Source organism: Marmota monax, unplaced genomic scaffold (assembly GCF_021218885.2).
Source record: "Marmota monax isolate L192 unplaced genomic scaffold, Marmota_monax_Labrador192_F-V1.1 WCK01_AAM20220418_F8-fsc00035, whole genome shotgun sequence".
Lineage (NCBI taxonomy): Eukaryota > Metazoa > Chordata > Mammalia > Rodentia > Sciuridae > Marmota > Marmota monax.
In genome coordinates this window covers 10,206,492-10,219,047 of record NW_026691961.1, presented here as the reverse complement: position 1 = coordinate 10,219,047, position 12,556 = coordinate 10,206,492, and the positions used below count along the sequence as shown (strand labels likewise).

The 12,556-nt window shown below is 49.8% G+C and overlaps 1 protein-coding gene across 5 annotated transcripts in view; it reads left to right on the top strand.

Moving 5' to 3' along the window:
* Nlrc3 (NLR family CARD domain containing 3) overlaps positions 1-12,556 on the top strand; it is a 29,102-nt gene that overhangs the window by 13,526 nt on the left and 3,020 nt on the right. For 2 of the 5 annotated variants that reach the window (XR_006851600.2, XR_009226817.1), the window contains exons 5-15: positions 1,210-1,296; positions 3,057-3,140; positions 3,659-3,742; positions 5,101-5,184; positions 6,700-6,783; positions 7,355-7,438; positions 8,010-8,093; positions 8,736-8,819; positions 9,440-9,523; positions 9,969-10,052; positions 12,179-12,255. Coding sequence is in view for 3 of the 5 variants with exons in the window: in XM_046443978.2 (XP_046299934.1) it covers positions 1,210-1,296; positions 3,057-3,140; positions 3,659-3,742; positions 5,101-5,184; positions 6,700-6,783; positions 7,355-7,438; positions 8,010-8,093; positions 8,736-8,819; positions 9,440-9,523; positions 9,969-10,052; positions 12,172-12,255 (927 nt within the window). In the remaining 2 variants the exon portion in view is untranslated. Of the gene's footprint in view, positions 1-1,209; positions 1,297-3,056; positions 3,141-3,658; positions 3,743-5,100; positions 5,185-6,699; positions 6,784-7,354; positions 7,439-8,009; positions 8,094-8,735; positions 8,820-9,439; positions 9,524-9,968; positions 10,053-12,171; positions 12,256-12,556 lie in introns of all 5 variants that reach the window. The other 3 variants (XM_046443978.2, XM_046443969.2, XM_046443988.2) reach the window with 2 other exon arrangements.

Sequence of the window (12,556 nt, the reverse complement as noted above, 5' to 3'; positions counted from 1 at the left end):
TTAAGGTGTATTTTTAGTTGTAGGTGGATACTATACCTTTATTTTGTTTAAAATATATAGTTATATTTTAGTTATAGGTGGACACAATATCTCTATTTATTTTTATGTGGTGCTGAGGATCGAACCCAGTGCCTCACCATGCTAGGCGAGTGCTCTCCCTCTGAGCCACAACCCCAGCCCTGCACCCAGTTTTAATACCACAGAAATTCTTTCTCTCACAGTCCTGGAGACCAGAAGTCTGAAATCAAGGCATTGGCAGGTCCTTGCTCCTTCTGAAACCTGTAGGGAGGACCCTTCTTACCTCTCTAGCTCCTGGCATCTGCCAGCAATCCTTGGTGCTCTTTGGCTTGTAGCTGCCTCCTTCCAGACTCGGCCTCCTTTGTCAAGTGGCCATCTTCTGTGTCTCTGTCTTCACATGGTCCTGCCTCTCCTGTAAGGACACCATGACCCTAGATTATAGGCCCCCTACTCCAGTATGACCTCCTCTTAACTGTTATATCTGCAATGTTCCTATTTCCAAATAAGGCCACATTCTTATGGCACTGGGGGTTAGGACTTCAACAAATGCTTTTTTGGGGAACACAATCCTACCCTTTAATAAACAGCCTCTGAGCCATCCAGTGCTGATGGAAGCCACACCCACTGACTCTACCCTTAGCCCATGCTCTGTTCACTGCTCTGGCCTCAGCAAGTGGGGAGGAAATGGTGTAGGATGAAGCCCTGATGACAGCTCGCTCATGCATTCTCAACAGAGTTAAGGCTGGGCACAATGGCACATGCCTGTAATCCCAGCAGCTCAGGAGTCTGAGGCAGGAGGATTGTAAGTTCAAAGGCAGCCTCAGCAACTTAATGAGGCCCTAAGCAATCCAGTAAGACCCTGTCTCTAAAAAAATATAAGATGTAGCTCAGTGGTTAAGCGCCTTTGGGTTCAATCTTGGGTACCAAAAAAAAAAAAAAAGTAGAAGAGCTAGCAGACTGTGTCTCTTAGAGGCACCTGTGAATGGGGTTATTGGGACAGTAACCCCTGGAAGAACCCCCTGAGTAGGAACCCCAGGGATCATAGGCACTGGGTCCCAGGGTTCCCCCTGTAGGGAAGGTCTGAGCATTGCATAGAGGTAGCTCTCTGAGCTTCAGCATGGTGCTGTGGGATGGGGGCTGCCCTGGGCCATTCACCCCCCCCCATCCCCCGCTATTGCTGCCCCTGGCCAGGCTGGATACCAACCAGTTACAGGACCCTGTGATGGAGTTGCTGGGCAGCGTGCTGAGTGGGAAGGACTGTCGCATTCAGAAGATCAGGTAACGCTGACCTGGGAAACCCCACCTGGGGTGCCCACCTGTGTCATGGGGTGTGAGATCCCTTTCCCACTATCCTTTCTGGCCAGTGGCGCCCTTGAGCAGAGGGATCTTTGCAGTGTATGGCTCTGGATGCAGTCTGTTTGCTTTAGCCCATGCTAGAAAGTGCCAGAGACTCAGGCATCTCCTCTTTAAGAAGAGGGAAACGTCCCGGTGAGGCTCGGGCACTGTGTGTGCTATCATAGCTCCTGGCACGAGGTTCTCGCAGCTCCCTTCAATGTCTGCTTTCAAGCTATACTCTTGGCACAGGATTGCATGTTTAATTAAAATTCAAAAACTCAATTTCAAAAAGTTTTAATTTTAATTAAAATTTAATGCATCTGGGCATGGTGACTCCTGTCTAGAATTCCAGCTACTTGGGGGCTGAGGCACGTTCATTCACAAGTTGGAGGCCTGCCTTGGAGACTTAGCCAGACCCTGTCTCAAAATAAAAAATAAAAAAGGTCCAGAGATGGAGCCCAGTGGCAGAGCACCTCCCTGGATTCAACCTCCAGTACCCCCCCCCCAAAAAATGTGGAGGGCTAGACACATTTTACTACAGCCACACACTCTCTTTCCCCTCTGCTCCTCACTCTCTTTCCCTTCTCTCTCATTGGTCCTCAATGACACGTCCTTGTTTCCAATGTCCAAGGTAATCTGCAAAAAACACACAACTGCTTGTGAAATATTACTTATAAAACATTATGAGCCCCTAGGCTGTCTAGAATTTGGGAACTTTTATGTAGGAGGAGGCCTGGATGATAGATGTTCCTTGAATTCTTTTGTGTGTGTGTGTGTGTGTGTGTGTGTGCTGGGGATTGAACCCAGGGCCTTGTGCATGCAAGGCAAGCACTCTACCAACTGAGCTATATCCCCAGCCCCTTGAATCCTTTTTTTTTTTCATTTTTAACTTTTTTTTATAGTTGTAGATGGACCGAATGCTTTTATTTTATTGGTTTATTTTTATGTGGTGCTGAGGATCGAACCCAGTGCCTCATGCATACTGGGCAAGCGCTTTGCGACTAAGCTACAGCCAGTCCCCCTTGAATTCTTTTTTAAGCAATAGAATCCTTTTAAAAAATGACATGTCAGGCAGAACCCCAATGAATAAACCAGACAAAAGGGGAACTTCATGATTGAAGGAAGGGATGTGGGGGGCCACAGCCTGGCCCATTTTGTTCCCCCTCATCCTCCTGTTGGCTACTGAAGCTTTCCCCAGAGTCAGGAGGGGCCCTAGGAGAATAGCTTGAAAAGTGCCTGGGGACTCTAGTTGAACACCATATCCCATGAGCTGAAGATCCTATAGAAATATAGAGACATCTCGACTGCCGTCAAAACAACAGTAAATAAATCAGGGGTGTGTGTGTGTTTGTGTGTGTGTGTGTGTTGTTTTCTTCCTGAGGGTCAGTTTACAATACCTCTCTCTGGGGGCCATATAGCAGATTTCTGTAATTGCCATAAGTCTTGGCTCTCATTTGGGTAGAAAATTTCCTCTAAAACTCTTTGCCAGGGTGAGGGCTGTTGGGCCTCTCCGTCCCTACTTGTCTAGGCTCAGGGACTTTCTTGTGATCAGCTTTCTGCTCCAGGGGTCAGTCACCTGGTTTCTGCCTATTTGGGGGCTCTGATGATTCAGATACTTGAGGCTAATCACGGGCACTGCGTTAAGGAGGAGGTGATGAGATTCTGCACCTGAAGTAATCACTCCTGTCTCTCTCCTCGGGCAGCCTGGCTGAGAACCAGATCAGTAACAAAGGGGCCAAAGCTCTGGCCAGATCCCTCCTGGTCAACAGAAGTCTGACGGCTCTGGAGTAAGTAGGACACCTAAGACCACTGGAACAAGGAGAGTTTTAAGCCATCTCCCTCCTATGAAGTGACTGGGTCTTATCTGTCCTTCCCTGATGCCCCAGACTCAGCCCTGGTAGACTCTGGGCATGGCATTCTGTCCCATTTAGGACAGGTTTCACCTCCCTGCAGCCCACGTTTTCCTGGATGGCTGGAAGGACAGCCAAGCTTGCAAAGTCACGGCTCCTCAGCTGTTGAGCTTCACCCTTAATAGCAGCCAGTTTTCAGCCCTCAACTCAGCTCGTCGTTCTCATCTCCACCCTGGAACTGGGCTCGCTGGGCTACCAGCCCTGCTTCCTTTCCCCATCATGTCAGCTATCTGGAGAGACACTCCCTCCTTGCTCACTTATTAAGGATCCCTTCCCTGGTTCCACCAGGTGTGAAATGCTAAACCCTCACGCATTCCCTTCAAAGATCCCAGATCTGAAGGTCTGTGTACTTTCTGTCCCTCCTCTCCTCCCTGAGAGTCATTTTTCTCTGTCAGCCTCCGCAGTAACACCATTGGACCACAGGGAGCCAAGGCGCTGGCTGAAGCTCTGAAGATTAACCGCACTCTGACCTCTCTGAGGTACGTGTCTCCTGCTCCCAACCTCCAGGAGAGGGCCTGCAAAACCCTTGCCTCAGGAGGCACCTATGGAGTGGGAGGTGATTCAAAATGGTGGGCATGGGACACCAGCTTTCACCCACTGGGTACCAGAGCTTGTATCCTAAGCAAACTTCAAGTTCTAACTCTTCCTTCCTCTTTGTGCCTCTGTAACTCCACAGTCATGGCGTTAGACTTCCCCTGTAAGCTGCCTTCTTGAAAGGGCAACATTTGGTGTGGTTGACTGTGTCCTTTTCAGGAGCCTGTGGCTGTGTCCATCCTTAGTTGAGTGGGTACCACTGTTCTGTCGTTTTGCCATTTGTTTATTATTAGTATTACTCACATAATACCATTTTGAAGTACCCAGGTAACTGGTGTTAGTACACTCAGCGCTATGTCACCATGCCTCAATCTCGTTCTGAAATGTTTTCGTTATCACAAAGGATTCTTGTACACGTTAGCTGTCACTTTCCATTCTCCCTTCTCTCCAGCCCCTCTCGTGAACCAATCCTTCCTCTCTGACTGGATTCACCCATTCTGGACATTTCATCTGAATGGAATCAATGGTGCCAGGTCCATTGATGACATGCCTCTTTCTTCTCTCCTGTTTGGCTCCTTTGTCTTTTTCCTGCAAGGTGGAATGAATGGGGTGAACCTCAAACTTCTGACCCATCTAGATAGGCCCTATAACAAGTAATGGCATGCACTGGTGCTTCATTCTATTTTATGGATAATACTCTGTTGAATGGAGAGGCCATGATTGGTTTACCCATTCACCCATCAATGAGTATTTGTGCTATTTCCTCCTTTTGGCCATAATCAATAATACTGCTATGAATATTTGTGTGCAAATATTCAAGTGCCTGTTTTCAATTCTTTGGGATATATACCTAGGAATGGAATTGCAGGGTCACCTGCTAACTCTGTTTAACCTTCTGAGGAGCTGCCAAGACTCTCTTCCATAGAGGCTGTGTGAGGGTTCCCAACAGCAGTGTGAGGGTTCCCAACAGCAGTGTGAGGGTTCCAGTTTCTCATTATCCTTGCCGGTAATTGAGTACTGTGGCTTTTAGGTGCAATGGGCTATTGATGATTTTGTTATTGTTTGACAGAAGCATGGGCATCTTGCTCTCACTTAGTAGGCATGGGCTTGGAACCAGTGAAGGAAGGGCTGACTCTAGTGGGCAGTGAGGAGGGCACATAATGGTCAGGGCCTCTTCTCACTAAGGCCAGCTGCTGCCCTCTCAGCAGGTACCCTGTGGAGGTGCCTCCACTGCAGGGAGTTCAGGCCACACCAGGAATTCTCTTGTGCTCCATCAGCAATATACTCCTTCCTGCCTCCACAGCCTCCAGAGCAACATGATCAAGGATGATGGTGCCAGGTCCATGGCAGAGGCCTTGGCCTCCAACCAGACCCTCTCCCTGCTGCAGTGAGTGGACACATCTCCCCTCTCTTCTCCCACCTCCCCTCTCTCCTGTTTGGCCTCTTCTTTTCCTGCAAGGAGAAATGGATGGGGTGAGGCTGAAGCTTTCTGACCCCTCTGGATGGCCCCAGGATAACTTGATGCTCACTGCTTTTCCAGAGAATAGATGTGGGGAAATTATTGGAAATAAAACCTCTTGTCAAACCAGAAAGCCCTCTCCACAAACATAGGAACGAACACAACAGTCTTATTGTTGAATAAGCATTCAGGACTGCAGTGCACATTGTAGGCAATCTGCTGCAGCCCTTTTCTGCAGCCCAGCAGATAGGACCCATCCCTTACACTCTCAAGATAAATGACAACTTATAAGAAAACACATTATTATTATTATTATTATTATTATTATTATTATTATTATTATTATTATTATTATTTTGTAGTACTAGGGATTGAACCCAGGGCCTCATGCATGCTAAGCAAGTGCTCTTTTTTTTTTTTTCATTTAGCCTTTTTGAAAAATATTTGTTTTAGTTGTTGATAGTCCTTTATTTTATTTATGTATTCATATGTGGTGCTGAGAATTGAACCCAGTGCCTCACACATGCCAGGCAAGTGCACTACCACTGAGCCCCAGCCCCAGCCCCAAGTAAGTGCTCTTCTTATTTTTATTTTGAGACAGAGTCTTGCCAAGTTGACCAGGTTGGCCTCAAACTTGCAATCCTCTGGCCTCAGTCTCCTAAGTAGCTTGATGATGCCATTTGTCACTTATAGCTTATCCTACAGTCACCAAATAATTTGGGGGTGATCATCTATTTCCCCAGTTGCTTTTATCTAAGGGAAAAATAAATTTTTTTCTGTCTTTATGACAAGCAGGTACTCACAACAGGTGCCCAGGCTAATTCCCACAGAAGCAGGAAGACAGGGACCATCCCTTGCTAGATTTTTACCTGTACAGAGACCCTGAGAAAGACATTCCTAGGCTGTGAAATGGGCAGGAAGTTGATTGAGCTCTTAAAGAGACTTGCATATTTCTCAACAGGACAGAGAGTACTTGCAACCTCATGTGTCCTCTAAGAGAGTGGTGGTTGTCTCTTTTCTTTTTGGAAGATTACTTTTTTTTTTTTTTAAGGCTCGTATTCGGCCTCATGTAGGAGGCTCTGTCCTGTTGATCCTCCTATCCCTCTCCCCAGAGGTTCTCAAGGGGGGGGGGTGCAGGCTACTGGCTGGTCTAGATGGAAGACTGAGGGCCCAGCAGGTCTTGTGCATGTAGGTCCCCCATGCAGGAAGGTGCTGGCTCTATCAGCAGCCACTGATTGCCACTTACATGGGAGGCCCCAGCTGCTCTTGTCCCTTGTTCTCCCACATAAAAACATCACCAGACCCTCTGAGACCCCTTCCCACTGCTGTACAAATGGAGACATGCTCCAACTTTTCTCTACCTCTTGCCCTGAACCTAGACTGTCCTTGGCCTGGCAATAGCTGTGGTCAGATTTGCTGATGGACCCCTCTTGTCTCCCACAGCCTGCAGAAAAATAGCATTGGGCCCGCGGGAGCCCAGCGGATGGCAGAAGCCTTGAGGCAGAACAGGAGTCTGAAGGAGCTCATGTGAGAAACACAGAAGGGCCAAATTGGTATTCTCAATGCCCAGCACAAGACCAACCATCCTAAATATTTGTGGGCACAAGCATGAATAGAGAGATGGGAATATGATTGGAAGGGAAGATGGGAGGATGGTGAATAGATGGATAGATGGATGGATGTGCTGCAGGACAGCTGGCTTTTTGATTACAAAGCACTGGGCCAGAAGAGTGGAGACTCAGATGTCCAGGATGGGGTGACTGCTCACGTTCTCAGGCTCATGCTTACTGCCTTCCCAGCTGGTACATTTCTTAGTAAACTTCACATTAAAGTACCACCAAAACCTCTAAGGGTTGACACTGACCTCCTGCCCTTGCCAGGGAGTCACGAAGGACTTTGCTACCTTGATCTTTTACAGGGATAGGGGGTCACTTGCAAAGACTACAGATTAACAGGATCCAAGCAGAGCAAATTGCCCTGGGCACCCTTGAGACAGAAGAGGCTGCTTCCCCTGAAGGCTTCCCTGGGCCCTGATGCCCAGGTCTGGCTCTGTGCAGCTGCTGCAGGAGGCGGGCTCACCCATGTCTCTCTCTTGTAGGTTCTCCAGTAACAGCATTGGTGATGGAGGTGCCAAGGCTTTAGCTGAGGCCCTAAAGGTGAACCAGGGCTTGGAGAGCCTGGAGTGAGTCTGCCTGAACACCTTCCAGGGGTGATAATCATTCCCGGGCTCTCCATCTAGCAGATGGCTGGCTGGTAGTGCCAGAAGAAGGCTGCCAGCCAGCACTTCTTCCTTGCCAGAATCCTGCTAATTCCAGCCCTGAGTGCATTCTGCCCTCCTTGTCCATCAACTCCATGTCTCTGGACAGTAAGGCTGGGGTTACCTCTAGTTTCCAGAACAAGTTCCCAGTGCTCTTGATAAGTGCACAGATGAGGAGGGAGCTGGCTGCCACAGCCTTGACTGGGCAGGGGGTGCTGAGTGACTGCTGTACCATACTCTTTGGGCTGCAGAAGCAACGTGCCTTCCTCTGAGGACATGTGGAGCCACCCATGTCAAGGCAGAGTCTAGACCTTGGTGCTTGTGCTAAACCTACCTACCCTGACCTGGCAGGGGCTAGAAGGTAGGGCAATGGGAGGAAAGAGGGATGAGAGCAGCAATCTCCAGGCCTCCCCAGCCCAGAGCCTGTGGCCTCAGGCTGGACTGGACAGCTTTCTCTGGGTCCTGGGACAGCCATGACGCCACATTCTGTCTGCAGCCTGCAGAGCAACTCCATCAGTGATGCGGGAGTGGCCATGCTGATGGAGGCCCTTGGTGTCAACCAGACCCTCCTCAGCCTCAAGTAAGTCCTGGATTCCCTCCCACCCAGGGTGTCCTTTTGACCAGAGGCTATGCAAGGAACTCTGGGATTTGGAAAGAAGAGCTGGTGCTGGGAAGCATGTTATGGGGAAATCTGTGGTTGGGGCAGGCTTGGCTCTGAAAACTGGGCACCCTGCTCCTCTTGAGGGCAGGAGATAGTTATGGCCCTATGGGCTGCTCTGCTGCTCCGTACCCATGGGCAAGCCCTTCAGGTGCCCAACATGCTCACCTGCCTCTTGCCCTTCACACTTCTGAGGTCCTGTCATCCTATCCTCTTCCTCCTGGACGTTCTTGTATGGTCATTAGTCCTGAGTGGGGGCACCTGGCTGGCAGCCCTTGCTTGGAGCCCTGGTTTGCTAGAACTGGCTCCTTCATACCTCAGCCAGCACCTCTTCCCTGCCAGAACCCCGCTAATGCCAGCCCTGAGTGCATTCTGCTCTCAGTCTCTGACTTCCATCCGCCTTGTCCAGCAGTTCCATGTCTCTGGATAGTAAGGCTGGAGTTACCTCTAGTTTGGCCCAGGATCCACCTGAGGTTTCTTAAGCTTCATAAAACCTGGGTGTATCTGCCACTAGAGGTCTCACCTGCCTCGTAGGAAGCTCAGGGTCTTCCCTTTCTTTCTTAGCCTTCGAGAAAACTCCATCAGTCCTGAGGGAGCCCAGGCCCTGGCTCATGCTCTCTGCATCAACAGCACTTTGAAACATCTGGAGTACGTGATGGGGTCAGGGAGGGTGTGGGGAAGGGGGTAGAGACTGTGCCTCCTTGGGATCATTTGTGCCACAGCCTCCTCGCCCACCCAGAGCTCAGAGCTGGTGGGCACCATTATAATGGGCCAGGCCCTCAGTACCCTCACCATTTTACAAGGCTAAGAAGGACCTGGGTGGGAAACAGGCAGCCCTGGTGACTGGTGGCAACCCTCACACGAGCCCTCCCCTACATTGTGGTATAAATGACACAATCGACGACAGGGAGATACTCTGCTGGTCTCCACTGGGGATGAACCAGCCGAAGGGAAGGGACTCAAGAGTTGATGTGGGGTCATAGTATTGAGAAGCAACCCCCCAGGGCAGCTCCACCACATTCTGGCCAGGTGACCTGTCACTGCACCCACTGAGCTGAGCCTGGGACCTGCCCCTGGGTTGTTTTCAGGATTTGGTACGACACTCCCCAGGACACCAAAGTTCTCACAGATATGAGCCAAATAATTAATACCAGCACAGACTTGGGTGGTCCTTGGGAAGAGGGGGAGTGGGTAGAACTCCCCAGTGACCAGGGACAGGCAGCTTCAGGACAGGTTCCCATTCACTCGTTTCTTCTCCCTTTTCCCAGCCTGACAGCCAACCTCCTCCATGACCAGGGTGCCCAGGCCATTGCAGTAGCAGTGGGAAAAAACCACACCCTCAAGTCCCTTCAGTGAGTCTGTGCCCCACCCCAGCACCCCATGCCCCTCTGTAGAGCTGCAGGACTACTCCCAAAGGGCCACAGACCAAGCCTGGCTTCGGGACACCCTCACCTGGGTCTCAGGGGCTTTCCAGGCTGCCCATCTTCAAGTAATATGTGCCCCCTCTCCATGGTTCTGATTCCTGAGGCTGATCCTCAGACAACAGAACTATGGTGGGAGATGGATGCCACCATGATGCCCTGGGAAGCCATGCTTTATGCAGGGACTGCCTGGAGAATATTTAAGCTTGTCCCTGTGGTCACCACTAATAGAATGCATGCTGACCCTTTGGGAACTAAGCCTGAGGGGAGCAGCAGGAATCCTCTTGGACTCACCCTGCTATCAGATCCTCTAGAAGCTTCTGGAGCCTCCTTGGCTCTGCCCCTGAGCCACGTGTTCATGTGTCTGTCTGCTTAGCCTGCAGTGGAACTTCATCCAGGCCAGTGCTGCCAGGGCCCTGGGACAAGCACTTCTGCTCAACAGCAGCCTGACCAGCTTAGAGTAAGTGTGGCCTGCAGGGACTAAGGGGAGGTGGGGTAAGCAGGGAGGTCTAAAACCTCAGATACCCAGGCACAAGGCTGGTGAATGGATGACCCTTGGTGGTACAGAGCTATCTCTGCCCTAAGACCAGCGGGCTTGTTTCAGGACTCACCTGTTTAAAAATATCTGTGTATCTGTTATATAGAGATATATAGCAGTTTTACTGGGACATAATCCACATACCATAAAATTTGCCCATTTTATTTATACCAAATAAAATGTGTACATGCACACAAATATATTCTGATCCTCAGACAACAAAACTATGGTGGAATGAAGTACTAACACACGGTAAGGAATGAAGTACTAACACACGGTGCAACCGCAACATGGATGAACCTGGAAATGTACAATAAACACAGGTGTGCTGGGGAGCTCAGGGGTAGTGTGCTTACCATGATCCAGGCCCCGGATCCAATCCCCAGCACATACACACACACACAAAATTGTAAAACCAGTACCAAGATCATCTTAGAAGATTTCTCTCATCCTAAAATGAAACCCATACCCATCAGCACTCTCCATTCTCCTCCCTGCATCCCTCAAAAATGAATCTATCTGTCCCCTGGATCTGCCTAATCTAGACGTTTCATCATTCCACATAAATCCAATCATACAACATGTGATCTTTTGTGACTTTTTTTGAGCCCCATCTGCTTCCGCCCTGACAATTCTCCCTTAGCCTCCAGGATACTCTCTCTCTGGATGGTCCTCCTCAATCTTCTCTTCTGTTCCACTCTGATTCTGGGGCTCTTTGGGGTTCTGGCCCAGGCCCTTGTAATGACATTCCTTTTCTGAGTTTGCCTCCTCTCCTAAGGCTCCCACTGCTTTGAGAATTCCAATGACCTCCACATCAACATTCCAGCTCTCTCTTAAGTCCTGTGGAATTCACACCTTGGCCTGTCCCCTCAGTGTCCCACAGGTAGAGCAGGATGCTGCATTCTTTCCCACAAGCCTTTTTGGTTTCCCATCCGGCTCCTGGGACAAGCTACTGTGCAAGCCAGAGCACCACACTTGCTCCTTCCTCCATTTCCAGCTCATCTCCAAGTCCTGTCCATTCTCCCTTGTGGTGTCCCTTCCCCGCCCCCCCCCCCCCCCCCCCCCGTTTCCCTCCACTGCCAGCATCCAGGCCACATCCCTACTCACCTGCTTCCCTGGCAGCCTCCACATCCAGGCCATCCCCTCAGGCTGCTGAACAGTGTCCCCACCTGGGTGAGATCCTTCAGTGCTGTCCAGTGCCTGCAGTGAAGTGTTACCCTGCAGCATGGCTTACGAGGCCTGGAAAGATCTATTTCCTTCACACTCCCCAGTCTTTTTTTTTTTTTTAATTTAACCTTTATTTACTTGTTGTTTATTTTTTTAATGTGGTGCTGAGGATCGAACTCAGGACCTCACCTGCCTCACCTGTCCTAGGCAAGCACTCTACCTCTGAGCCACAACCTCAGCTCTCCCCAGTCTTTTGTTTCTCACCACTCCAGGAACTCAGCTCAATTTCCCTGGGCTCCTCAGAGGTGCCAGGCCCTCCCCACCCCTCATTACCTGTGTTGGTTCAGATCTGTCTCTGGGGTACCACACTGGGATAGGAGACTCCATTGGCCTTCCCTGCAGTTGTACTTAGCTAAACTACTCATTTAATTGCAAATTCCAATCTGAGTTCCAACAGGGTAGAACTGCCTTTCCTGCTTTGCACATATCCAGCACACAGGGCATGCTCAAATATAATGAATGCAGACTGATCACTTTACATGCCATATCCACTTGACCTAAACTCAAGTCATTTATCGTGCCAGTGCCTGCTATTTTCCTTGAATTTTGAAGAATGGTGGTTATAAAACCCTAATCAGAAAGAATGGTCTGGAGATTGAGAGCTTTGAGTTAGTTTCTGGTTGGCTTTGAAAAGCATTCCCCTTTTGGTCCCGAACCCTTGTTATCAGCAATTCCCATGTGTTCTTTCCTGGACTCTGATGGTTTGTTCGTGGCTGGTGTGTGGTCTGAATTGAATCTGGAAGGCCCAAACACAGCAGGTCCTTGCTACAGTGCTGGCCCATCCCTCTGTGCCTGAAGAGGTCACTCTGTTCAGCTTACAGGAGAACGCCATTGGGGATGAGGGAGCTTCTGCGGTGGCCAGTGCGCTAAAGGCAAACACAGCCCTCACTGCTCTCTAGTAAGTCCCTGTGGTGCCAGGAGCCCAGGAGCCCAGCTCCTTCACCATCCTCTCATGCTGCCCGCCATCTTTGTTTACAGTCAAGAAAGGTGTGTTTGATTATCAGTAACTGGGAAATCAAACACCTAGAGGCATGAATTAGGGGTACCATGTGTCCTCCTCCAGTAAATCCAGGAGATTGCTTCTGCTTTCTGCACCCTGTGTCCAGACCTCCGTCTCAGGCATCAGGGTGTAGGTGGGAGACGCAGTAGTATTCTCTGGACAGGTCATAGACCAACAATCTGCAATGCTGTTTCTCCAC